The 26,299-nt window shown below is 40.4% G+C and overlaps 1 protein-coding gene across 1 annotated transcript; it reads right to left on the bottom strand.

Moving 5' to 3' along the window:
- On the bottom strand, positions 1-25,189 carry LOC141844199 (putative glucose-6-phosphate 1-epimerase). Its single transcript, XM_074732230.1, has 9 exons — positions 24,887-25,189; positions 12,933-13,007; positions 2,738-2,794; positions 2,505-2,665; positions 2,228-2,362; positions 1,477-1,579; positions 1,308-1,407; positions 986-1,218; positions 1-257 (listed from the first exon to the last, which is right to left on the bottom strand). Exons 1-8 carry the CDS (start codon positions 24,977-24,979, stop codon positions 1,007-1,009), a joined length of 936 nt encoding a protein of 311 aa, XP_074588331.1. The 5' UTR covers positions 24,980-25,189; the 3' UTR covers positions 1-257; positions 986-1,006.
- Positions 25,190-26,299: the final 1,110 nt, after the last annotated feature.

Genomic DNA, 26,299 nt, shown 5'->3' on the forward strand with positions numbered 1-26,299 from the left:
GGTCCACAAAATTAATTGCTAATAAATATAATATCATGAGTTTAATTACTACCGAAACTGCACGAGTCAAATAGAATACAAGTCTCGAAATCTTAATGTTTATGATGAACAGAAGCCAATAAAAACAAGTACCATTGGCTTTTGAGTATTCTGTTCTGTGCTTCGGAATAGGTCTTTAACAGTATCCATGGAAGCTACACTAAATTGAGGAAAGAAAACAGAGTAACAAAGCTCAGCCTGGAATGAGAAAAGAGATCCTGCAATCCACAAATATCGCAGAGATTGAGGCTTGTGCCAGATAAAATGAGTTGCCAACATTAAATTTGTAAAGTAGAATGAAAAATAAGTTTTAGCAGTGTTTGATAATAAGGAAATGCAGGAGGAAATAAGTTGGCAGAAAATTTTCCCTGGGAGTGGCAGACAAACACTTTTACGGGATTTTCCCTGAGCTCAAATATTAAAAAAAAATTAATAGTCCGGTGTATGAAAGCTTCTATCAATGTGGGATCTTAGAAAAAAAAATCTATCATACATAACCTTACCTTGCAGTAGAAGAGACTATTTTTGTAACTTGAACCCATGACCACCGGATCAAATGACAACAGATTTGTCATTACGCTAAGGCTCCCGTTTAGTAAATATTTTTGCTATGTTGGCATCAGGCGGCCCTTTTCCTGTGTTTCATTTGGCGGAAATGAAACAAGGAGAGAGAGTTGATGAGATAATTGAGATGGTATCAAGGAAAAGAGGTCACTCCACGCGATAAGAACATTAACTTGCCTCACAAGATGTAATAGCGTTTGGGCGAGAAAAGAATAACTGTTGCCATAACAAAGGAGAATTGCATAAGAAACTTGTGGAGTTGATGGGACAGGATAGGACTTGATTGTTGGGAGAGATTAGTTTGCAACCATGATGTTCTTAATTTAGAAGAGTTAGCAATAATCATTTGACGAGCTATGCGAATCAAGAAATAGAAGATCACCTTGATGAGCATGCAGGAGTTTCATCCTTGGAGCACCCTTTGAGGATCCAGTTGCCCGCTACGATAGCTCGATGGGACAGCCGACAACTCCAGCCTCCCTTTCCATTCCTCTCCAGGCTTCAGCGTGATGGCTTTCTCAACGGCCGCAGCCTCCACGCAGAGCATATGCTTGTATTCATCATCTCCAAAATCCACCATGGATTTGGCCTTCTTTTCCCAAGGATTCCATACCACTGACAAGGAACAGATCTAATATATATCAAGACAAGCAGTAGATAGCCGTTTGGTACAACAGTAACCGAAGAATGACACTGAAACTTGCCTGCATCTGGAAGCCCATCTTTCCGTAGCACAAAAGTCCGTTTCTTTTCATGGTCCAGAATTGCAATCTTGGTTGGTGTACTCAGATATATCTTGTCCACCTGTTGGAGAGCCTTTTGGAATCAAACAGTTACGAATGAACCAAGAGATGCCCACTGTTATGTTCTTACTTCTGATTCGAAAGTGATCGCATCTCCTTGCTCGGTAAAACGCTCCTTCTCTTTTAAGTTGTCGAGGTAGTCCAGAGTCTCCAGTCCTTCAACTCGTACTTCACTGAAACATCAATTTGCTATCAAGAGAAATTAGATATACTCAATGAACAAGTATTGACGTGTTTGCTTGTCGGTTTCGGTTTTGGTTTCCTACAGGGAAGCAAAATGGAAGCAGAAAGAAATGAAGGCAAAAAAGCCTATGAAGCCTTTCCCTGGCCGCATTGCCTTACCCTGGCCGCATTGCCTTACCCTGGCCCTTCTGCAGTAGGAATCACAAGTACAGATGTTTTCACCTTGATCCATTATGAAGGACCAAGTGAGAAACTTAGAATGACTTCACTACATTGATGACACCTATAAGAAGTCAATTCCCATCATGTTCCTTTCATTTTGGCCGTTTCTGCCAAGAAAACAAGGAACAACACAAAGGGAAGTATTTCCCTAGTCACATTTCCTTAAACCCTGAATTACAGCCTAATAGTGTCAAAGAGTACTGAAGCTTTGGTTCCTTGATCTATTATGAAGGACCAAGTGAGAAACTTAGGCTTGTTATACCGGTACCTAGTTAGGAAACTTGACCATCAACATTAAGCAAACTGTGTTTAGCAATGAGAATAGCATGGGACAACTCTTTCTTTGCTTATTTAGTTAGCAATCAGAGAAATAAATTCTGACAGAGCTACGTGATTTCCAGCAGTGAATCACATACCTGATATCTGAAACAGAAAAATAAGTATGGTAGGCAAATGTAAACGAAAATGGTTTAGCGTCAGTATTTCGAATTCGCGATGTCAGCATAAGATCTCCGCCAGGACCAAGAGTAATCCTTAGGCGAAATTCAAAGCTGCAACAGAAATATTGTAGCTATGTAAATCAAGCTTACAACTTTAGAGTTATCCAAGCTTAGCAGAACTGTTCCGAGTATAAAAAAACATATATTCTTACAGCTCAAACCAATAAAAGACTGGCATTTATTGACTGGTTACCTATGCGCCCAGATTTTTAGATCTTCTTCACTTGGCTTAAGAATTAAATCAACAAAAGCTTTATTGGCGCTCGCTGTAGGAAAGGGAGGAGGGTCCGTGTCAATACTCCAAACTCTATTCCTCGCAAACCCATGTTGGTCAAGATTTCCATGGCCCCCAAACTGCAATTTACTTGTATTAAGTGGCATATCAATTAATCAATGAGAAAAAAATGAACAACAAATTTGCCATACTTGTGGAAAGCAGATTGGGATACCCCCGCGTATAGGTTTCGGAGGCTTGAATATGGCCTGGGAAAAACGGAGAAATGTATATGAAATAATGAAAATGAAAACTATGCTAAATGCATTCATATATTAGATAACACTAGATTCTGACGTTTACCCAAATGAAAATGAAATTGACAAAGGCAATAGGACTAATGATGTTCAACTGATTGTAGGACTAATGATTGTACAACTGATGTTCAACCGATTGTTTTATTCAGTAAGTGATTACTATGATAACGTTAAAAAATAATTAGCAAAACTTATTCCTAGAGGTAAAGTAAATAGCAAGGGAAAGAAAAGGGTAAGGAAAAATTGAAAGGAAACAAAGATAGGGAAAGTTTTTCCTAGTTTGTAATTGCTTGAAAGAAGTAAAAAAAGAGAGGAAAAGTTTAAATTGTAAAATCAATAGTTTAAAACATATAAACGATTAATTAAGTGTTCTTTTTAAAAAAAGTGCAATATTTTTTATTGGAATTTCCAATCAAATTGTCTGCATGCTACTTTCGTATCCAAAGCAATTGTAAAAGAAGCCAGGGAAAATTTTCCCCGTCTCTTCCTTCCACCCTCCATTTCCACCTACGGAAATGAAGGGAAACAAAGTTATGTGACTTGCATAATCATAGTTGATCCCAAGAGAAAGGCATGGGTAACAGGCCATGAACGTCAAGGGCATAGATAGCCCGAAGCATATGATAAGTCTCGGCCCAAAGGGATCTCGGTCTAGAGGCCTCGGAAAGTTTCGGCTTGTGAGGTCTTGGAAGGTCTCGGCCCAGAGGGGTCTTAGCAGATGAGGGTCTGGCCACCTTAAGTAAAGCCTATTAGGGGATGACCCTCTATTAGATATCAGCCTGCATGCTTACCCCTACCTTTGGGAAGCCCAACCCACTCCAAGCTAAGTAAGAACTTTTCATACCATATCGCCAAGAGAACATGTCTCATGATACCGAGGAATAGGCATAGAATATCCTCAAAGGATAGGATCACGTCATGAACTAGGTGGGCATGCCTAAGGAAACTAGATCCTTTCTAGAGGATGGGATCGAGCGAATGCTCTAAATAGGAAGGAGATATGAGAAAGGGGATCTCTCTCTCCTAAATTCAATATTTCCAATCTCGCTCTCATTTGTTCCTTGAAGTTGAGGTTGCTCAATTTTTTAGCAACATCAATTAGCATCGTGTATGAGAATAATGTATAAAAATAATGGGTTGAGGCATTGAGATGAAGAATCTGAGGAGAGGTAATCATGAAGATTCGGAGATTCGTCTGCCAAGCAGCAACCTCTCCCGTCCCTGAAGTGGTTGAGCTCCTGCTTACAGCGGAGCATATAGGCCGTATAGTCTCTGCGACAATGGAAATGGTCCTAAAAATGCATTCCCAATAAATACTAGCATCTATGGAGATGTAGGAGTCGAGACCAAGAAGGCAAGGAGAATGGCCACATGATCCAAACTTCGTAAGAGTAGTTGAACTCTTGGGTGGAAGCAGGATAGTTGATCAAACATGTGGATGAGGCAGACCCAACACACACAAGAATATCCCTGTCTTGGTCAACATGTTAGCTGATGAACTATCGGGAAATTTTCGACCTTTGCAAATCGGAGAAAATGATGGTTCCACAAACTCGGAGGACCACTTATGTCATTTAAAAATGCCACCTTCCTCTACCAATATACGGAAGGAGTCTAGTGTCGAATTTTCCTAACCACCCTAGCTAAGCTTGCTTAAAAGTGGTTCAATCGATTGAAGTCAGGAGCTATTTGTTCATTCAAAGACTTTAGTGCTGCATTTCGATAGCATTTTTCCAGTAGCAAGAGGTATTAAAAGACCCTGCTTAGTTTGTTCAGTTTGAAGTAGCAAGACCAAGAGACCTTGAGGGAGTATATTCAATGTTTCACGCAAACCACCTTGGAGGTGACTGATGCGGACATAAGAGGTGGCATGGCCTCCTCCCCGACGAAGGTCAAGAATCAAGCGAGGGTCAAGACTCGTGCTGACCTGGCAGTGTAAGTCAACGTGACCTTAGGGAAAATGACTCCACCCAAGTGAAGCTTGGGTGAAACCTTGTGCTATCTCAGTCTCAGAAGCCATCTCGGACTCAGACGTCGTCTCGGTCTCAGATGTCATCTCGGACTCAGAAGTCGTCTCGGTCTCAGATGTCGTCTATACGATTTCATCCCATGTGCAAGGAGGTGGGCATTACCCACCTTACATACGCTGATGATTTGATGTTGTTTGCCCGGGCAGAATGAGGCTTCCATCATGGTGTTAGCGGGCTGTTTGGAGCAATTTGGATTTGAAGCGGAGCTAATGGCTAATCCCTTGAAGTCCCACATATATATGGCAAGACTTGATGATAGATTGAAGGCTCGGTTGCTCACCCTCATTGGGTTTCAAGAAGGAACATTTCCCTTCCGGTATTTGGGTATCCCATTAGCGGTGGAGAAGTTGCGAATTGCCAACTATGGGCCCTTGCTTGATGCTCTTACAAGGAAGATAAATGCTTGGCCGAAGCACACATTATCATATGCGGGTTGCTTGGAGTTGGTGAGGGTAGTTCTCCAAGGAATGGAATGTTATTGGCTTTCTATGCTCCCCATCTCCGATGGTGTCATTGAGAAGATTCAATCATATGTCGGACTCTTATATGGTCTTCTAAGCTTCCTCCGATCTCATAGGCCACCATTTGTCTTCCTAAGCAAGATGGTGGATATGGAATTCGAGACCTTAGGGTGTGGAATGAAGCGCTACTAAGCAAGACATTGTGGGAGATTCAATCCAAGGTGGACTCGTTATGGGTGAGATGGGTGCACCAACACTATATCAAGGGGCTGATTTTTGGCAATGGGAAGTCAAGGCCTCGGACTCACCTCTTATAAAGCGGCTTGTGGATATTCAGAGCAAGATCCAAGGGGTTGCCGGTGGATGTGGGGTAGCGAACATGAAGTTGATTGAGTGGTTTGCGGCAGAAAAGAAAGTGGTGTTGCATGACTATGAGTTCTTTATGCTAAGGGGGTTGTTGGTGGCTTGGGTACCAGCAGTGTGGAGGTCGAAGATCTTGCCAAAACACTGTTTATTGTATGGCTACTTGCCCATAGGAAGCTACGAACAGCGGATAGGATGCCTTATAAGCCGAACAAGGCTTGTGTGTTTTGTTGGCGCTAAGAGGAGAGGAGTCCAATGGCCATTTGTTTTTCGAATGCCTCACCACTTGTGCACTATGGGACAAGGTCAAGAGGTGGATAGAGATTAGTTATGAGTTCAGATCAATTATGGAGGTATTTCAGATTTTTGGATAGCATTATAAAGGTGCCAATCGAAAGACGAAGGCCCAGTACCTTGGAGTTTCAAGCATGATCTATGTCTTGTGGGGAGCTCGCAATAGATGCCGCTATGAAAGGATGACTCCTGATGCGGATAAGATGTTTCGTAAAATTCAAATCCATGTGTACCGGTTTTTGGACTTGGGGTGATTGTGTGTACCGATTTTTGCCTTGTATGTGCCGGTTTTTGTCTTGTGTTAATGGTGGTGCTTGTAGTATGCACGGTTTTGTTTGTGTGATTTTTCCTTTGATAGGAACTTTTAGGATTGTAGTGTGCTTTGTGGTGATAGTGTGTGATGTTGTATGTACACCTCATGTCTAGAGGCGAATGTCTTTTGTTGGCTATGATTGTATGGTTTGGATTGTATGTTGAGAGGTTTAACCTCTCATGTTATTTATAATACATGTACCTTTTTCTATGAAAAGATCCAACTGGCCAAGGGGTACTCTAAAGTAAGTCAAAACCTCTGGAAAGAAATCGGGAATAGAAAAACGGAGCCTTCCTAGCAGTTGTCCGTGGAAAAACATAACATGACCGAGAGAGAGTGATAGTCTACTCTCTTCCCCCAACAATTTGATGGAATCGGGGTGACAGAGGTGATCGATGATGGATTCAATAACATTGGCGACACCACTATATAAGATGGAAGAAAAAGGCGATCGTCTCAAGAACTCTCGCCTAAACACGATTTAACTCGAGTCTCGCCCGATTATCACTCGTTGACTCGACTAAAGAAGGTAGACTAGTGATCGTGAGAACAGAGCATGGGCAGTAGGCCAAGAATGTCAAGGGCATATATAACCTAGAGCATATGAAACGAGGTTTTGTATTACTTTTTCCACGAACAACTGCTAGGAAGGCTTCGTTTTTCTATTACTGATTTTTTTCCTGAGGTTTTGGCTTACTTTAGAGTACCCTTTGGCCAGTTGGATCCTAACTCTTTTCATGGAAAAAGGTACATGTATTATAAAGATACAAGAGGTTAAACCTCTCAACATACAATCCAAACCATACAATCATAGCCAACAAAAGACATTCACCTCTAGACATGAGATGCACATACAACATCACACACTATCACCACAAAGCACACTACAATCCACAAGTTCCTATCAAAGGAAAAACCACACAAACAAAACCGAGCATACTACAAGCACCACCATCAACACAAGACAAAAACCGGTACACACAATCACCCCAAGTCCAAAAACCTGTACACATGAATTTGAATCTTACGAAACATCTTATCCACATCAGGAGCTATCCCCTTATAGCGGCATCTTGATAGCACTTCAATACATAAATTGAAAAACAAAGGAGATAAGGGATCATCTTGCCTCAATCTGCACCACCCACTAAAAAAGTCATAGATGCCCCTATTTAGGGAAATAGAATAAAAGACCGTTGTTACACACTCCCTAATCCATCAATAATATCGTTGGGGAAAACCAAAACCAACGAGGGCCGCCATAAGAAACTCCAATCCACCATATCGAAAGCCTTTTTCAAATTCACCTTGATCATACACCTTGGCAAGATTCTTTTACATGCATACTTCCGTAATAGTTCTTAAGTGAGGTTAATGTTGTCTCCTATAACTCTTCCATGCACGAAAACCACCCAGCCAACACCTTGGCAATCACCTTGTAGAAGACATCATAACAAGAGATAGGCCGGTAATCCGCAACTCCCGTGGCACCAAAAAGATCAAAGAATGATTCCATTGTTTTAGCAATTTTCCATCTTGAAAAAACTCTTGAACTGTTGCAATAAACCCCAGACCAAAAACCTCCCATGATGAGGTAAAGAACTTTGCTCCATAACCATCCGGACCTGGCACCTTGCCACTTCCAATGTCATAAAAGGCCGCCTTGATCTCCTCCACCCCCACCGGCCTAATCAAATCCACAGCTTGGGCGTTGGTTAGCCTTCTTCGAAGAAGTCCACTGCTGTCCATAGGGCTGCATACTCCGGTTTGCCCAAGTAAGCCATTAAAGAAATCCACAAACTCCTCCGCCACTTCACCGATGCTTGTTGTTTGCTCCCCATTCTGTTTAGTGAGTGTAATAATAGCATTCCTCTTGTTATTCCTCTTCAACACATCATGAAAAAATTTGATGCATTTGTTTGAGCTCCTTAGGTAAACATTCTTCGTCCTTTGTTGACAAAATTGCTTTTCCGCCTCCGCAAAAAGAGTAGCTTGCTTCGTTATGCACCCATAGTCCACGGGAGCAACCCCACCCTCTAGAATGTTCCTTTGTACCATTTCTAATTCTTCATTTGCCCTTCTTGCCTTCTCCGAAATGTGGCCAAACTTTTCCTTGTTTAACTCCCTCAACCGGCTCTTCAACCGGTTTAGCTTCAACTTGAGCACAAACTAAGCATTCCCCATAGCCGGGGCTGCCCAAGAGTCCTCCACAATCCTTTTGTAGTCCTCATGCAGCGACCACATGTTGAAAAACTTGAACGGTCGATTGGGAGGCCGGTCTTTTGCTAGGGTGTGCATAATGCCGCAAGAATGGTCCCAGAGGCACCCCAGGGCCGTGAACTCCGCATAAGCATCAAAATCTGCCATCAACCAATGTGAATTCACCAAAGCTCTATCCAATTTGTAAGAAATCATACCATTAGTCCAAGTGAGCCGACACCCAATGGAGCAAAGATCCACTAGACCACATGCTTGGGCAAATAGCTGTAGATCCCTCATTTCATGATCCTAACACTTTTCACCAAAGTTGTAGTTCTCTTCGTGGGTTGAGCCAAGCATACGGTCTAGTGAATCCGGCTCAAGCAGCATTCGTGCATGGAAGATGTATAGGAGACAACATTAACCTCACTCAAGAACTATTACGGAAGTATGCATGTAAAAGAATCTCGCCAAGGTGTATGATCAAGGTGGATTTGAAGAAGGCTTTCAATACGGTGGATTGGGAGTTTCTTATGGCGGCTCTCGTTGATTTTGGTTTTCCCCAACGATATTGTGGATGAATTAGGGAGTGTGTAACAACGGTTTCTTATTCTATCTCCCTAAATGGGGGCATCTATGGCTTTTTTAGTGGGTGGCGCGGATTGAGGCAAGGTGATCCCTTATCTCCTTTGTTTTTCGGTTTATGTATTGAAGTGCTATCAAAAAGATTGCAGGTGGCCTCCTCGCTGCCCTCTTTCCGATTTCATCCCATGTGCAAGGAGGTGGGCATTACCCACCTTGCATGCGCCGATGATTTGATATTGTTTGCCTGAGCGGATGAAACTTCCATCATGTTGTTAGCGGGCTGTTTGGAGCAATTTGGATGTGAAGCGGGGCTGATGGCTAATGCCATGAAGTCCCACATATATACAACAGGAGTTGATGATAGATTGAAGGATTTATTGCTCACCCCTCATTGGGTTTCAAGAAGGAACATTTCCCTTCGGGTATTTGGGTATACCACTAGCGGAGGAGAAGTTGCGGATTGCCAACTATGGACCCTTGCTTGATGCTCTTACAAGGAAGATAAATGCTTGGCCGAAGCACACATTATCATATGCGGGTCGGTTAGAGTTGGTGAGGATGGTTCTCCAAGGTTGGAATGTTATTGGCTTTCTATACTCCCTATCCCCGGTGGTGTCATTGAGAAGATTCAATCCATATGCTGGACTTTTATATGGTCTTCTAAGCTCCCTCCGATCTCATGGACCACTATTTGTCTTCCTAAGTAAGATGGTGGATATGGAATTCGAGACCTTAGGGTGTGGAATGAAGTGCTACTAAGCAAGACATTGTGGGAGATTCAATCCAAGGTGGACTTGTTATGGGTGAGATGGGTGCACCAACACTATATCAAGGGGACTGATTTTTGTCAATGGGAAGTCAAGGCCTCGGACTCACCTCTTATAAAGCGGCTTGTGGATATTCGGAGCAAGATCCAAGGGGTTGCCGGTGGATGTGGAGCAGCGAACATGAAGTTGATTGAGTGGTTTGCGGTGGAAAAGAAAGGGGTGTTGCATGACTATGAGTTCTTTATGCCAAGGGGGTTGTTGGCGGCTTGGGTACCAGCGGTGTGGAGGCCGGAGATCTTGCCAAAGCACTGTTTTATTATATGGCTACTTGCCCATGGGAAGCTACGAACAACGGATAGGATGCCTTATGAGCCGAACAAGACTTGTGTGCTTTGCCGACGCCAAGAGAAAGCCAATGGCCATTTGTTTTTCGAATGCCCCATCACTTGTGCTCTATGGGACAAGGTCAAGAGGTGGATAGAGATTAGTTATGACTTCAGATCAGTTACAGCGCTATTTCAGATTTTTGGACAGCATTATAAAGGTGTCAACCGATAGATGGTCGCCCGGTACCTTGGAGTTTCAAGCATGGTCTACGTCTTGTGGGAAGCTCGCAATAGATGCCGCTATGAGGGGATGGCTCCTGATGTGGATAAGATGTTTTGTAAGATTCAAATCCATGTGTATCAGTTTTTGGACTTGGGGTGATTGTGTGTACTGGTTTTTGCCTTGTATGTGCCGATTTTTGCCTTGTGTTGATGGTGGTGCGTGTAGTATGGTCGGTTTTGTTTGTGTGGTTTTTCCTTTGATAGGAACTTGTGGATTGTAGTGTGCTTTGTGGTAATAATGTGTGATGTATGTACACCTCATGTCTAGAGGTAAATGTCTTTGGTTGGCTATGATTGTATGGTTTGGATTGTATGTTAAGAGGTTTAACTTCTCATATCATTTATAATACATATACCTTTTTCCGTGAAAAGAGTTAGGATCCAATTGGCCAAGGAATACTCTAAAGTAAATCAAAACCTCTGGAAAGAAATCGGGAATAAAAAAATGAAGCCTTCCTAACAGTTGTCCATGGAAAAACATAACACGACCGAGAGAGAGAGAGAGAGAGAAGATGAGGTCTATCAATAGGGTGTGACATGACAACTTAAAAACCGTCAAGAATTTTGCAACTCGACTAGAGAGCCGAGGTTTCTATCTCGGTATACCAAGTCAGTGTTACTCTAAACCAAGGAGTAGAAGACTCGCCCTTGCTACGACCTTCTCCTGATCCACCCTCTCAACCCTTGTCTCGTACCCTCATCGGAGGCATGACGGAACGATATTAAAGATAAAAGGAAGGAGTAGAACTTACAAGTGATGGAGGCAGCGACGAGGAGGGAAGCAAGAAGCAGGAAGGAAATGGCACGCCTAAGGTAGCCAACTCATGGTCATATACCTTAGAAGAAAAGAAAGGGTAGTTGTCCGATGGGCATGATCCCGAGAAGCAATAATTAGGGTTAAAAGCGCAAACGCCTTGGAAAAAGCAATGCGTGATCACCGACTCGGGTGTGATTCCCCCAACTATTTGATGGGATCGGGGTGACAGAGGTGATCGATGACGGATTCAATAATAATGCACGATTTAACTCAAGCCTCGCCTGACTATCACTCGTTGACTCAACTGAAGAGGGTAGACTAGTGATCCCGAGAGCAAGGCATGGGCAGTAGGCTAAGAATGTCAAGGGACATAAATAACCTAGAGCATATGATAAGTCTCAACCCAAAGGAATCTCGGTCCAAAGGTCTTGGAAGGTCGCAGCTTGTGAGGTTCGGAGAGGCATAGACCTAAAGGAGTCTCGATAGATTCTGACCACCTTAAGTAAAGCCTATTAGGGGATGACCCTCTATTAGATATCAACCCGAATGGCTATCCCTATCTTTAGGAAACCCAGTCCACTCTGAGCTAAGAACTTGTTGTACCATATCACCGAGAGAGCATGTCTCTGATACTTATACCTGAGGAATAGGGGTAAAATATCCTCAAAAGATGGGATCACATTGTGAACTAGGTTGGTGTGCCCGAGGAAATTGGATCCTTCTGAGAGGATAGGATCGAGCGAATGCTCTAAATTAGGAGGAATGGTATACAAGAAAGGTGGTCTCCCTCTCCTAGATTCGATATTTCCAAACTCAGCTCCCAGTCAGTCTCATGGACTCAATCCCTGGGGTGGCCGGCCCGGTCCCACGGAAGTTTCCCACCGACCACCAGGGTAAATCGGGAAGCGCATACGGCGGCCAATCCAGATGCCCAGCATCCTTTGATTGTGTTCCCCATTTGGAGGAAAATTCCTGCAAATACGCCGTAGTTGGGGATCGAACCGCGGGTCCCTGAGTCACAATCCGGATGTCCTACCGTTGCACCATTGCCCTAAAACCCTAAATCCTAAACCCTTTTGTTCCTTGAAGTTGAGGTTGCTCAATTTTTTGGCAACATCAACAGTGAAATAAATTTTTTAAAAATCACCTACAATATTTTCCAAAAAAAAAACAGAGATATGATATGGAAATAGACCCTGCTCCTTAAGCACCAAATATCAGAAACAGTGCAAATAATAAGCAAGTCACTATGTCACCATCTTTGACAAATGGTTCCTTTGCACAAGTATATAAGTACAACTGAAATATTTCATATTAAACATATCGGTTGTATATCAGCAAAATGTCTATTCAAGGAGAATAACTACAGTGGAAACAGTAATATAAACAATATTTAGAAAATTCAACAATATAATCATGTTTTGTGGAACACACGCAAAAGAGGTTGCATTGAAATATACTGAAACAGAATACCTACATACAGGGTGGTCACACCAAATTTTACCGCATTGATCTAAGACAGCATGCTAAAGATGATCAATTTTCACTAATGTGGTACATATTAAGGCAATTCACAGTGAACTTCTGACAAATTTAATTATCAAAATCAGATTAGAAGCCACAAACAACCAGGGCAACTTACTGATGATCATCATATACTAATGATAATTTTATTATCAAAATCAGATTAGAAATCACAAACAACCAGGGTACCTTACTGCTGAGGAAAAGCAACTCTTCACCATGGTCATTTTTCCAAGATGTCACATGACCTCCATATAAATACACCTGCACATAGACAGTAGCAGACCGTTATAGTGGAAATGCCATCATGAGAAAAGTGTGATAAGTTAAGAACCTCATTCAATAGATTTAGTATACAATTACAGCAAAGTTTTCATTAGAAAAGCAAGCCTTCTAAAGTATTCATATTATAATTCAAAAGAAAATGAAGAGTTTGTTGCAATCTTGAAGCCACCTCTCTGCAGTGGAGGAAAAATGATCTACAATTCAACAACTTTTTACTCTCCTAACATTGACAATTTCATTAAGTACAAATCTTTGATGCCCATTCTAGGTCATTTCTTTTCACTATGCATTTTTGTGCTAGAACTTCTTGCCTTCAAGTTGCTTCTTAGTTATTTCTTGAATTCTTCTTAACTAGGTTAAATCATTTTGGGATAATCGCTACATGAATCAACAGTGAAAACTCTTCCCTAATAAATAATAATACCAGAAAAAATTCAAGTAGATTAAAGCATAGTTGTTAAAATCAGTATCAGAATTGGGGCCGATGTTCATAAAATATGAAGCATTGGTGGCTGATATTTGAAAAGAAAAGAATAGAATAGCTTTTATTAAAAGATGAGACATATTTATATACAAAAAAAAAATGATAATCCCAGTAGCCACATCTCTGGGGGTGGTCGGCCCGGTCCCACGGAAGTTTCCCACCGACCACCAGGGTAAATCGGGAAGCGCATATGGCGGTCAATGCAGATGCCCAGCATCCTTTGAATATATATATATATTGATAGTTAATATATATATATATATATATATATATATATATATATATATAGTTGGAGCATAGATATTAATCATACCCAACTTGTTACAAAGATAATCAATCCGAATTTCATTTAAAGCATTTGTGAAGATGTCCCTTAGTTGTTTACCAGTCTTCACATATCCTGTAGAAATCAAATTTTGTTGAATCTTTTCACGAACAAAATGACAATCAATTTCAATGTGCTTAGTTCGTTCATGAAACACAAGATTCGAAGCAATATGATGAGCAACTTGATTATCACACCACAGTTTTGCTAGTACTGAAGGCTTAAATCCTACTTTGGTTAAGAGTTAATATATCCACATTATCTCTCACACAGACTGTGTCATAGTTCTATATTCTGACTCTGCATTCGATCGTGACACAACCTTTTGCTTCTTACTCTTCCATGAGACTAAATTTCCTCCAATAAAGATACAATAATCTAAAGTAGATCTTCTATCCATTTTGGAACCTGCCTAATCTACATCTGAAAAACATTCAATATGAGTGTGTCCATGATTTGCATACATGATACCTTGTTTAGGTGCTTCTTTCAAATAACACAAAATTTACTCTATCGCTGCCCAATGATGAACTGTTGAAAATGACATAAACTGACTTGCAACACTAATCGGATATGCAATATCTGGACGAGTTATAGTAAGATAATTCAACTTTCCAATTAATCTTCGATATCTCTTAGGATGTTCAAATAGTTCCTCATCTCCTGTAAGGTGCATGTTCTGAGTCATTAGAGCACTACAAGACTACCCCCAATTGTCCTGTCTCAGTTAATAAGTCGAGGATATATTTTCTCTGAGATAGAAATATACCTTTTTTTACTCTTTGTAACTTCAACACCCAAGAAATACTTTAGCACTCCCAAGTCCTTCGTGTGAAATTAAGTATGAATAAAAGACTTAAGAGATGAGATTCCTGTAACATCGCTTCCGGTGATAATAATATCATCCACATACACAACTAACAGGATGATACTAACTCCTGATTGATTGTAGAATACAGAATGGTTAGATTTGCTTTTCATCATACCAAAATTTTCAACAACCTGACTAAATTTTCCAAATCAAGCACGAGGACTTTATTTCAAATCATACAAAGACTTTTAAAGATGGCAAACTCGCTCTCACTCCCCCTAAGCCACAAAACCAAGAGGTTGCTCCATATACACTTTTTCCTGAAAATCTCCATGAAGAAAAACATTCTTGATATCAAGTTGGAGTATAGGCCAATGATGAGTAGCAGCCATTGAAATAAACAATCGAACAGATATTAATTTTACAACAAGAAAAGTGTCAGAATAATCCACACTTTAGGTCTAAGCAAAGCCCTTTGCGACAAGACGGGCTTTCAATCTGGCAACTGACCCATCCAGGTTGACTTTAACTGCAAACACTCATTTGCATCCAATAGTCTATTTTCCTGAAGGTAAATCAACCAAATCCCAAGTGTCATTGTCATCTAAAGCATTCATCTCCTCTATCATTGCATCATACCAACCAGGATGAGATATGACTTCATGGATAGTTTTAGGAATAGAAATAGAGTCAAGTGAAGCAATAAAAGAACAAGAGGAAGATGACAAGTCGTTATAAAAAATAAAAGAAGTATGATAGGTACACTGACGTTTACCTTTGCGTAGCACAATAGAAAGATCATCACATGGGACTGGATCTGCTGATGAAGAAGGAGGTGCAGGACCTGAATCAAAAGGTCATCGCCTGGAGTAGATTTGAATAATAGGAGGTTTGACAGGATCTGGTTCCGAGACGAGTGCGGAAGATTTGACAGAATATACTAATAAATTATCATCCTCCCCTTGACGAGTCAGAATAGATGAAGACCGAAAATAATATGTGGCTTCCATGAAGGTAGCATCAATTAAAATAAGATATTTGTTAATGTTGTGACAATAACACTTATATCCTTTCTAAAGACGAAAATAACCAAGGAAGACACACTTCAAAGACTTGGGATCTAATTTAGTGATATGCGAACGAACATCCTGAACAAAACAAGTGTTACCAAATATCCTAGGGCTAACAAGAAACAATGACTTATTGGGAAAAAATATTTTGAAAGATATCTCACCATGAAGAATAGAGGATGACATGCGGTTAATGAGAAAACATGTTGTAGAAACTGCATCAGCCCAAAATGCTTTGGAACATTCATTTGAAATAAAAGGGTCCGTGCAGTTTCAAGAAGATGTCTATTTTTACATTTTGCCACATCATTTTGGGATGGAGTACCAACATAAGAAGTTTCATGAAGCATACCATTCTGACCCATATAAGATTGGAATAAATCAGACATATATTCTTTGGCATTATCACTTCGCAAGATACGGATGGACACATCGAACTGAGTTTTAATCTCAGCGCAAAATGCACAAAATAGAAAAAATAACTCAGAATAACTTTTCATTAAATATAACCAAGTTACATGAGAATAATCATCCACAAAAGTAACAAAATACCTAAATCCAGGTTTAGACAAAATAGGACAAGGACCCCAAATATTAGAATGAACTAATTCGAAAGGAATAGTAGCATGTTTATTTACTCTAGGACTCGAACTAAGACGGTGATATTTTGCAAACTGACATGACTCACAATCTAATGAAGATACCTTATTATATTGTGGACAAAGCTTCTTGAGCAAAGGGAAAGATGAATGACCCAACCTATAATGAATCTCAAAAGGAGAAGTGACACTCGAGCAAGCAAAAGATTTTGGGAGTGATGTGTCAAGAATGTAGATACCTCCAAACTCATGTCCTTTACCAATAATCTTTTTTGTCAAAAAATCTTGAAATAAACAATGATTAGAAAAAATGAGATGCAACAATTAAGATTACGAGTTAGTTGTCTGACAGAGAGCAAATTAAAGGATAAATTAGGTAAATGTAAGACAGAGGACAGAAGAAGCAAAGGGATAGTATTAATAGTGTCAGACTCACGAACATAAGATAGTCATCCATCAGCTAAAGTAACGGTAGAAGTGTTAGCTTTGGATTAGAAAATAAAAAAGAGACTAGAATTACCTGTCATATGATCCATGACACCAGAATCAATGACCCATTTGGAGGATGAGGAAACAAGACATGCTTTGTGTTTACCTGAATCAGCAATAGCAGTGACAGAGGAAGATGAAGACTTGAGTGATTCCTGATATTCTGAGAACTTGGCAAATTCATCTGCAGAGATAAGAACTGGTTTATCAGAGGCATCATTGGTGGATGCAATATAGGCCAAGTGTGTTTTTGCTGATTTTTGTACTAAAGCTTTCTACACTCAAACTTTGTATGACCTGACTTACGACAATAGTTGCACACAATACCATCAGAATTCGACGTTTGAGTTTGAAAGTCCTATAAGCCTCCTCCTTTGTTTCCACTGTGACTAGTTGATCTTCCAGACACATAATTAGTATTGCGACTTACCAAAGCACCACTAAGCGGAACGGGTGTAGTACTTTCTTTATGGAGAATGCAACTAAATACATCTTGTAAAGAGGAAACCTCAGAACCAGAGAGAACTTGTGACTTAGCAAACTCAAAATCGGGAGATAGGCCAGCAAGGAAGCTCATGATAGTCATCTGCTCTCGTTGGTATTGTTGAACCTTCACATCAAGGCTAAAGGGCAACAACATATTAAGCTCCTCATATGTCTTCTTGAACGTCATAAAATAATTGATCAGAGACTGATCTTGTTTTTCCACATGGTAAAAGGCTTTACAAACCTCATATATACGGAAGAGATTCCCTTTTCCAAAGTACAAAAATTTCAAATAATCATCAGTTCTTTAACAAATTCACAGTGATTGATCAAACCAATTATCTCACTATCAATACAATTCCAAATCTAAAAGAATAAGCGAGCATCCTCTGTAAGTCATGTCTGCTTTGAATCATCTTTAGAAGGATCATCAGTTAAATGACCATCTTTATCAATACTCCAGAGATAAAGACGAACAGTCATACTCCAGTCCAAATAGTTCGAACCATTCAACTTATGGTCTGTGATTTTAGACAACAATGCACCACATTCATCATAATAGAAGACTTATTTTCATCCATAAGACCTTATCCCAAAGGAAGTCAAATAAGGGAATAATCCGAAGGAAGACCAAGACGTAGTTGTTGATAGGTGACGAGTTAATGGTCAGAAAGGGCAGCCTAATTTTCAATCACTAATGCTCTGATATCATGATATTTAAGAAGGAAAGAATAGAATACCTTTTATTAAAAAAGGAGGCATATTTTTATATAAGATTAGAAATCTATCTTAGGAAACTATCTACAATTATGTTAGCTAATTAACAGCTAACATAGTCATTGTCAATACCAATCCAACTCACATGATCTAATATTGATATTGGCCAATTTTGCCCACTATGGATCAAAGTACAAAAAGCATATGTGGTAGTTTCAATAAGTGTGTCCTCTTGTATAAGAATGGTCAATAATTGTGCACAGTAGACCAGCAAATCATTGAGGTATTGGGTAAATCACTTTGCTATTTCCTCCTGCATCTTGTAACTAACAAATCAAAGAAGCACTTTCAACCATACAAGGACAGTTTCTTCAAGAGCATGACTGTGTTACTTGTGGGAGTCAATTATTTTTCACGTATTTTCTGGCACTTATATAGCTAAGACAACATGCTTCACATAAAACACTATTCAGTGTATCCAATTTAGATTCATATCACCACCAAGTAGTGGGTGCTACTCCTAAAGTACTAGATAAAAAAATCAATGGCATGTGTAAAATGATACAATAGGTTTCTTATTTTATTACAAGGAGCAAGGTCCTATTTATACACCAATATAGGGACCTGTTCTATATATAAAAAAAATATTTTTATATAAGAATATCCCTAAATATTCTAACACTCCTCCTCAAGCTGGAGAATATAAATCATATGCACCCAGCTTGTTATATCTGTAGTCAATTCGAGGACCTCTCAGTGACTTAGTGAATATATTTGCTAGCTGATCATGTGAATTAACAAAACTAGTAGATATTTCATCAGATATGACTTTCTCTCTGACAAAGTGACAGTCGACTTCAATATATTTTGTCCTCTCATGAAAAACTGAATTCGAGGCGATATGCATAACAGCTTGGTTGTCACATATAAGTGACATTTGTGTAACCTCTCCAAATCTTGGCTCTTGAAGCAACTATTTGAGTTATATAAGCTCTTGACTAATTATGGTCATAGCTCGATATTCTGCCTCTGCACTGGATCTTGTCACAACATTCCGCTTTTTGCTTTTCCAAGAAACAAGGTTATCAGTTGGAAAAGATCCTAAGATTATAAAATGAAAAATATCTCATTGGTATGATATCTTTTGGATAAAGTCCAAAAACAAAACCATGAGGGTGTGAGCTCAAAGTGGACAATATCGTACTGTTGTAGAGATATATATAGATTTCATCTGTATCTAACAGTGGTATCAGAGCGGGTCCATGTGGTGGGGGCTCCTAGTAAAGGGGTTCATTGGGACCGTTAAGGAGGGGCTCCTAGTGGTCCTTTGTTTGAGGGGTAGATTGTTGAGATACAATCGAAGTCCCATATTGAAAATACATGGAAAAGATCCTGGGATTATAAAATATAAAATATCTCATTAGTACGAGGCCTTTTGGATGAAGTTCAAAAATAAAATCATGAGAGCATGAGTCCAAAGTGGACAATATCATACCATTTTGGAGATATATGGATTTCGAATCTAACAATGGTATCAAAGCGAGTTCATGTGGTGGAGGCTCCTAATAAGGAGTCCGTTGGGACCGTTAAGGAGGAACTCTCAGTGGTCCTTTGTTTAAGGAGTAGATTGTTGGAATACAATCAAAGTCCCACATTAGAAATACATGGAAAAGATCCTGAGTTATAAGATGGAAAATATCTCATTGGTATGAGACCTTTTGGGTAAAACTCAAAAACAAACCCATGAGGGTGTAAGCCCAAAGTGGACAATATCGTACTGTTGTGGAAATATATATAGATTTCATCTTATCTAACAGTAGTATCAGAGCAGGTTTATGTGGTGTCATATGGGGACCTCACAAAGAAATGATTGGGAAGCTCCTAGTAAGGAGTCCGTTAGAACCATTAAGGAGGGGCTCTCAGTGGTCCTTTGTTTGAGGGATAGATTGTTGGGATATAATCAAAGTCCTACATTGGCAAGATCCTGAGATTATAAGATGGTGATATCTATATTGGTACGAGACCTTTTGGGTAAAGCCTAAAAATAAAACCATGAGGGCGTGGGCCCAAAGTGGACAATATCATACCATTTTGGAGATATATATGAAATACATCTGTTCTAACTTAGAGTCATTGTCTTGTCAGTCATGTCAATTAGGAAAGCATGTTTATAGTTCTTTTTCTCCTCGCACTATGAGTCGGACTACGTCACCTTTTGTTTTGGTTCATTCCAATGTTTGGGGTCCAAGTCGTGTTTCTTCTACATTGGGGTCACGATATTTTGTTACCTATATAGACGATTTTTCCCGTTGCACTTGGTTATATCTGATGAAGGATCGTTCAGAATTTCTCTTTTTCAATCTTTTTTCTATGAAATTAAAACTCAATTTGGTATTCCTAAGCAACAAAACACGGAGGTTGCTCCATGTAGACTTCCTCGAACAGGTCACCATGTAAGAAAGCATTTTTGATGTCCAACTGATAAAGAGGTCAATGTCGAATTGCAGCAATGGACAAGAATATGCGCACAGAAGACATCTTGGCAATAGGAGAAAAGTGTCCCCATAATCTAATCCGAAGATCTGAGTATAACCTTTAGCAATGAGGTGAGTCTTAAGTCAGGCAACCTTTCCATCTGGACCAACTTTTACTGTATATACCCATCGACAACCGACAACTGACTTCCCTGGTGGTAGAGGAACGAGATCCCAAGTCTCACTGCTCTATAAGGCACACATTTCATCGATCATAGCCTGTTTCCATTCTGGATGGACAAAGACATCACTTGCAGTATTCAGAAGAGAAACAAACGACAAGGAAGAAAGACAAGAAAAATAAGGAGAAATACGATGATAACTCAAAGAAACATAATGAGGAAAAGGATTACAAGTGGAATGCATACCTTTCCGAAGTGCAATAGGAATATCAAACTCAGGAGATGGGACTGAAGAACGAGGTGAAAGGCTAGGCTCCAAAGATGCGTCCATGGCAACGTCAGTGATGGGCGGCGGCAAAGCAAGACGAGGACGATGCTGATAAACCTGCAATGGAGGAGATGTCGCCGGAGGTGACAGGGACTCCTCCGGAGAATAAAAGATAGTCATTGGTGCAGGCGTAGAAGGAGAAAACTCGGACGAAGGTCCATTAGGTCCAAAAAATAGAACTGAATCAAAGAACATCACATCAGCAGAGATGAAGTACCGACGGAGAGTAGGAGAATAACACTTGTACCGTTTCTGAGACTGATAAGGAAGACACATTTATGAGACCGGGGAGAGAGTTTGTCAATGTCGGGATCAAGAGCATGAGCAAAACATACAGAACCAAAGACCTTTGGTGGTAAAAGACGAAGAGACTGATGAGGATAAAAAACATGATGAGATATTTGACCTTGTAGTGTGGAGGAAGGCATGCGATTGATGAGATAGCACGTAGTAAGTACAACATCACCCCAAAACTGAAGAGGAACGTGAGAATGGAGAAAAAGAGTCCGGATGGTCTCAAGAAGATGACAATTCTTGCATTCGACAACTCCATTCTGTTGAGGGGTATGAAGACAAGACGTTCGATGCAACACACCATGAGACGCCAAAAAGGTTTGAAATTGAGTAGATAGATACTCACGTGCATTATCACTCTGCAAGGTTCGAAGAGAAATACCAAATTGAGTTTTAATTTCATAGAAAAAAAGATTGAAAAAGAGAAAAAACCTAAAAATCTAACCTCGCTCTGATACTATGTAAAATGATACAATGGGTTTCTTATTTTATTACAAGCAACAAGGCCCTATTTATACACCAATTTAGGGATATTTTTTTATATATAGAATAGGTCCCTATATTGGTGTATAAATATCTTGTTCCTTGTAATAAAATAAGAAACCCATTGTATCATTTTATATGGTATCAGAGCGAGGTTAGGTTTTTAGGGTTTTCCTCTTTTTCCTCCACCGCGCACGTGCGTCTCTGCAACCCGCTGCCGCGAGCCTTTCTCTTCGCGATCGAAATCGGTTGTCTTCTCCTTCGCTTCACCCGCGAGGAAAATCGCGGTGCGTCCTCTCCTTCTTCTCCCGAGCCCGAGCACAGGAGCCGGCATCCTCTCCTTCTTCTCCCGAGCCCAAGCACAAGAGTCGTTGCCGACATCATGCCCTTCTCTCCTGATCACGTGCACAGTCGACCTTCCGTCGGTCACGGCGATCGCGCGCTGCAAGGAACAGAGGATCGCCGTTTTTGGTGCTTCTCTTCTTCTTCCCCGTGGGCGCACCACCGTCCCTTGCCTCTCATCCTCCCGAAGCCGACTGCAAGGCCTCCTCCAGCAGCCTGCCTTCCCTCTGCTCGAACAGAGTGCGAGCATCGCCGGCAGCAACTTCTCCTCCGATAACTGCAACATCCTTCTGTCTCTCTGATTGCTGTCGCCGCCTACCTCAAGGTCTTCGTCGCCGACCTCCCACGCGCCCTCAGAGAGTGCGGTGCTGGGAGTACCGTCAGCTCTAGTCCATCGTGCGCGTCACTAGGCCCACGCGCCCTGACAAGGCTCTACGTTTAGATTACAAGGCAAAGCAGGGTTATGTCATTTATCGAGTTCGGATTAGACGTGGTGGAAGTAATACTCTGATCGGACCGCCACCAAGAGGTCACCAAAACCTTTTTTTTCCTTTTTCCTTGTAGAGGCTGGTTCCTTCTATCCTACTGAGGAAGACAGAGCCCTAGCCGTGCCACCGCCGTCCTCTGCCATTTCTGTCTGTGTTGACTGTTTCACGTGTGATGCGGCACGATTTCTCTCTCTTCATGGCTACCTCCAACACTCCGAAGTCGGATATCTTAATTTTTACCAACCACATCACTGCACCGCTCTCTTCCGAGCTATTGGATGGTAAGAATTATTCCTCTTGAAGCTCTCACATTGAATTTTGGCTTGTTGGATAAGGTTATGAGAGACATCGCACCTAAACTGAAGAGGATACTCAAGTTGTCGATCGTCCTCTATGGAAAAAGGTTGATGCTCAGTTGAGTTGTATTATCCGAGCCACTATCCATCCATCTCTTAAAGATGTCTTCCGCACTCACAAGACCTGCAAAGCTGTTTGGACACAGGCTAAACAACTTTTTACAAATACCTCTTGGCGACTTTATCAAGTTTGTGAAAATCTCATGATCATTCTCAGTGCCCATCAGATTAAGGATTCTATGTCAACTTATCTGGGTTCGGTGTCTAGCCTTCTTTGTGAATTCAATGAACTGCTTCCACCTGCAGCCACTCCTATTGCAGAGCTTAAAAATCGGAAGAAATTTTTTATATCTCTGGCTTTATATGGTTTGCCCACAGATTATTCTCATATTCGTGATTATATCCTGGGTAGCCCCACAGAGGCTACCATGGACAGTACCTAGGCGACTCTCCTTCGTATCCCTGTCAAAGTCTGGACGTTGCCTCCTTCCAGTCATGTTAATTGATCAGCTTTGATCTCTCGAAACAACAACAAACCTCCACCTCGTAAGGGAGGCAAAGGACGCCCTTGGTGTGATCATTGCCACCGACCAGGATACACAATTGATAAATGTTCGGGTCCCGTGCTGCTCAGATCGTTCAGAGTTTTGTCGCTTCTTCAGCTTCCACTTCACAGTTGCCACCTGTTGCAGAGTCTAAGTTGCCACCTGATCCGACCCCACCGCCTTCCTATGACGACTTTCTGAAATGGTATGAGGATCGATAGGCTTCTGATTCTCATGCTGCCATTGCACACGCTAGTAATTCCTTTGCTTGCATATCTCGCTCTTCGGATCCTTGGGTTCTTGATTCTGGGGCCACTGATCATATTACTGGTAATAGATATCTTTTTTCATCTCTCTCTACTTCTGGTTATTTACCCTTTGTCACCATAGCAAATGGTTCTCAAACTCAGTCCCAGGATATTGGTATTGTTCATCCTTCTCCATCTCTTTCTATTTATAATGTTCTTTATGTTCCCGGTGCTCCCTTTAAGTTATTATCAATTAGTCAGCTTACTCGGTCTCTTGATTGTATTATCTCGTTTACTAAATCTTCTGTAATGGCATGCAATAACTAATCAACTTAAGTAGACAGTTTGAAATAAATTCAAGCTTGCACGCCAAATAAATCTTTTTCTACAAATTTCCCAAGCCAACTTTTGCAATTACCATGTTGTGATTGATCAAACTTGTGTTGCTTCCTGAATGTATTTTCCAACTTTATTATTGAGGCAAGGAGATTACTCTTAGACTCTTATCGGTTTCATTCTGAACCACCTTCCTGGTTGAACTGATTTGATTCAAATTCATCTCCAATAATTTCATGATATGCCTCCAAAATATTCTGAATTTGCCATGATAGAATATGATCTACTGTCTTTTCTGTTTATGTTAACAACCGTTATTGTTGTGTTATCACCTTTATAAAAGAGCATCTATCAATTACCGATATAATATATTGACGGCAATAGCATTTTTTTTTCACCACAAATTGTAAAATCTACCATGAATTTTTTTTCTTTTTTGTTCTGTAACGTGAAAAATAAAATTCAAAGCAAACGAGATAGTTGTGCACTTCTAGTCAAACCACATCTACTCATCCACTAGATTCAATCGAGAATATTGAAAATATTTGGAAAAACAAAATGCCATGAATTTGAAGTCCACTAAAACCCTCTCATCCGAACGCTAATGGCACGCTAATGATGCAAACAGCCACGGACAAAGATCCTCGGAAGACGCGAATCACATCCAAAACCCCTAACCAGATGCATCGCAACACAATAATGCACAGTCGACGATCTTCGCATTACAATCATCAACAAACATAAAAATTGAACTTAACAGCTTAGAAAATGATGAGATCCAGAGAGAGATAGCGATCAGACCTCTGTCGAGCTGCCACGGACTTGCCTGAGCACGACCTTCTCAAGGCCGTTCAGGCCCTTGCAGATCTCTACCAGCGGCTTCTCCTCCGCCATCGCCCTAATCCCATAACCCGATGCACGCCGACGCCTTCTCCTCCAACCTGCTCGCTTCGCTCTCGCTCGCAGTCGCACTCCGTCGCCCGCAAGCCTTCGAGCCGGAGAGAAGATTGGCGAAGGATCTCGGCGAAAGCAACGATGAGATGAATTTAATTGAAAGGGCAGAGGGACAGCTCGCAGAGTTTAATTATGGGGATGGGGAAGAGGAAGAGGAAGGGGCAGGTGATTATGTGTCCACAGTGCTCCTCTTCCACGGGTCGTTGATGACAAATATTCAAATTGGCCATTTAATAATGAATAATCCCCAAAACATCATGTGTTAGCATCTCTATCACATTTATTAATATGCTACACAAAAGTGCAACTTTATTATTTTATATACTAATATTCTACGATTTTAAGTAAACAAATACTAGTATTTGACTTTAAAATGAGTTTTTAGATAGTTATATATTGATAATTTTTAAAAATATATATATTAATATCTAAAATAAATAAAATTATATAAATTTGTAATATAGTGTTGAAAAATGGACTCCAATATGATAATTCCATATTAGAATGGAATAATGAATGAAATTGATTCCAATATAAATGGAAGAATAGTCTCATATTAAGAATTTTAAAATAACGTGATTGGTTTTATAGTAAAATTATAATTGATGATATTATAAATATGAATGGATGAAAGACTCTCTGCGTGTGCACATGTAGAGGGTTGTAAATCTATGGATCAAACTACATTGAATCTAATTGATTCGTGTGTGAGCATGCCTTGTGTGTCTCGATGTCGAACTAATCAAACCTATAAATTGAGATTCTTCCTTAGCAAAAATCTAATCATCCATAAAGCGACCAATCCACCTTCCTTCTCCGTCATCCTAATCCACCTTTGTTTGTTAATTTTTCAGTCTTTGGAGATAGTATTCAGGTACAATGGTCTATGAACAATTAGTGTTTAGTTGCTAACGTGGTGAGTCATTGTATCTTGAGAAACAAACGTCTATTTGAACCTCTAAACACCATCGGAGATGGGATAATTTTTTTTTAAGGAAATTGTGTTAAAGATGGATCTTAGTTGTGCTCCACAAAGCTTCAACTAACTCTCTTGATTTCCTTGACTTGGTCTCTTGAGTCACTCTTCAACTCCACCTCCTGAGTACTCTAAGTCGATTGCGTCCAGAGTCATGCTTCGACATCTCAAGTCTTGAGTCGTCTAACAACTCACCTACCACTTTTCTATTAGATTTAATCTCTTAAGATGAGATTAATTGTAATTTATATATGCGGATACAAATTGAACATATTTAAGTGATT

This window comes from Curcuma longa, chromosome 13, assembly GCF_044706935.1.
Source record: "Curcuma longa cultivar G26 ecotype Majalengka, Jawa Barat chromosome 13, ITB_CL_G26_1.1, whole genome shotgun sequence".
Lineage (NCBI taxonomy): Eukaryota > Viridiplantae > Streptophyta > Magnoliopsida > Zingiberales > Zingiberaceae > Curcuma > Curcuma longa.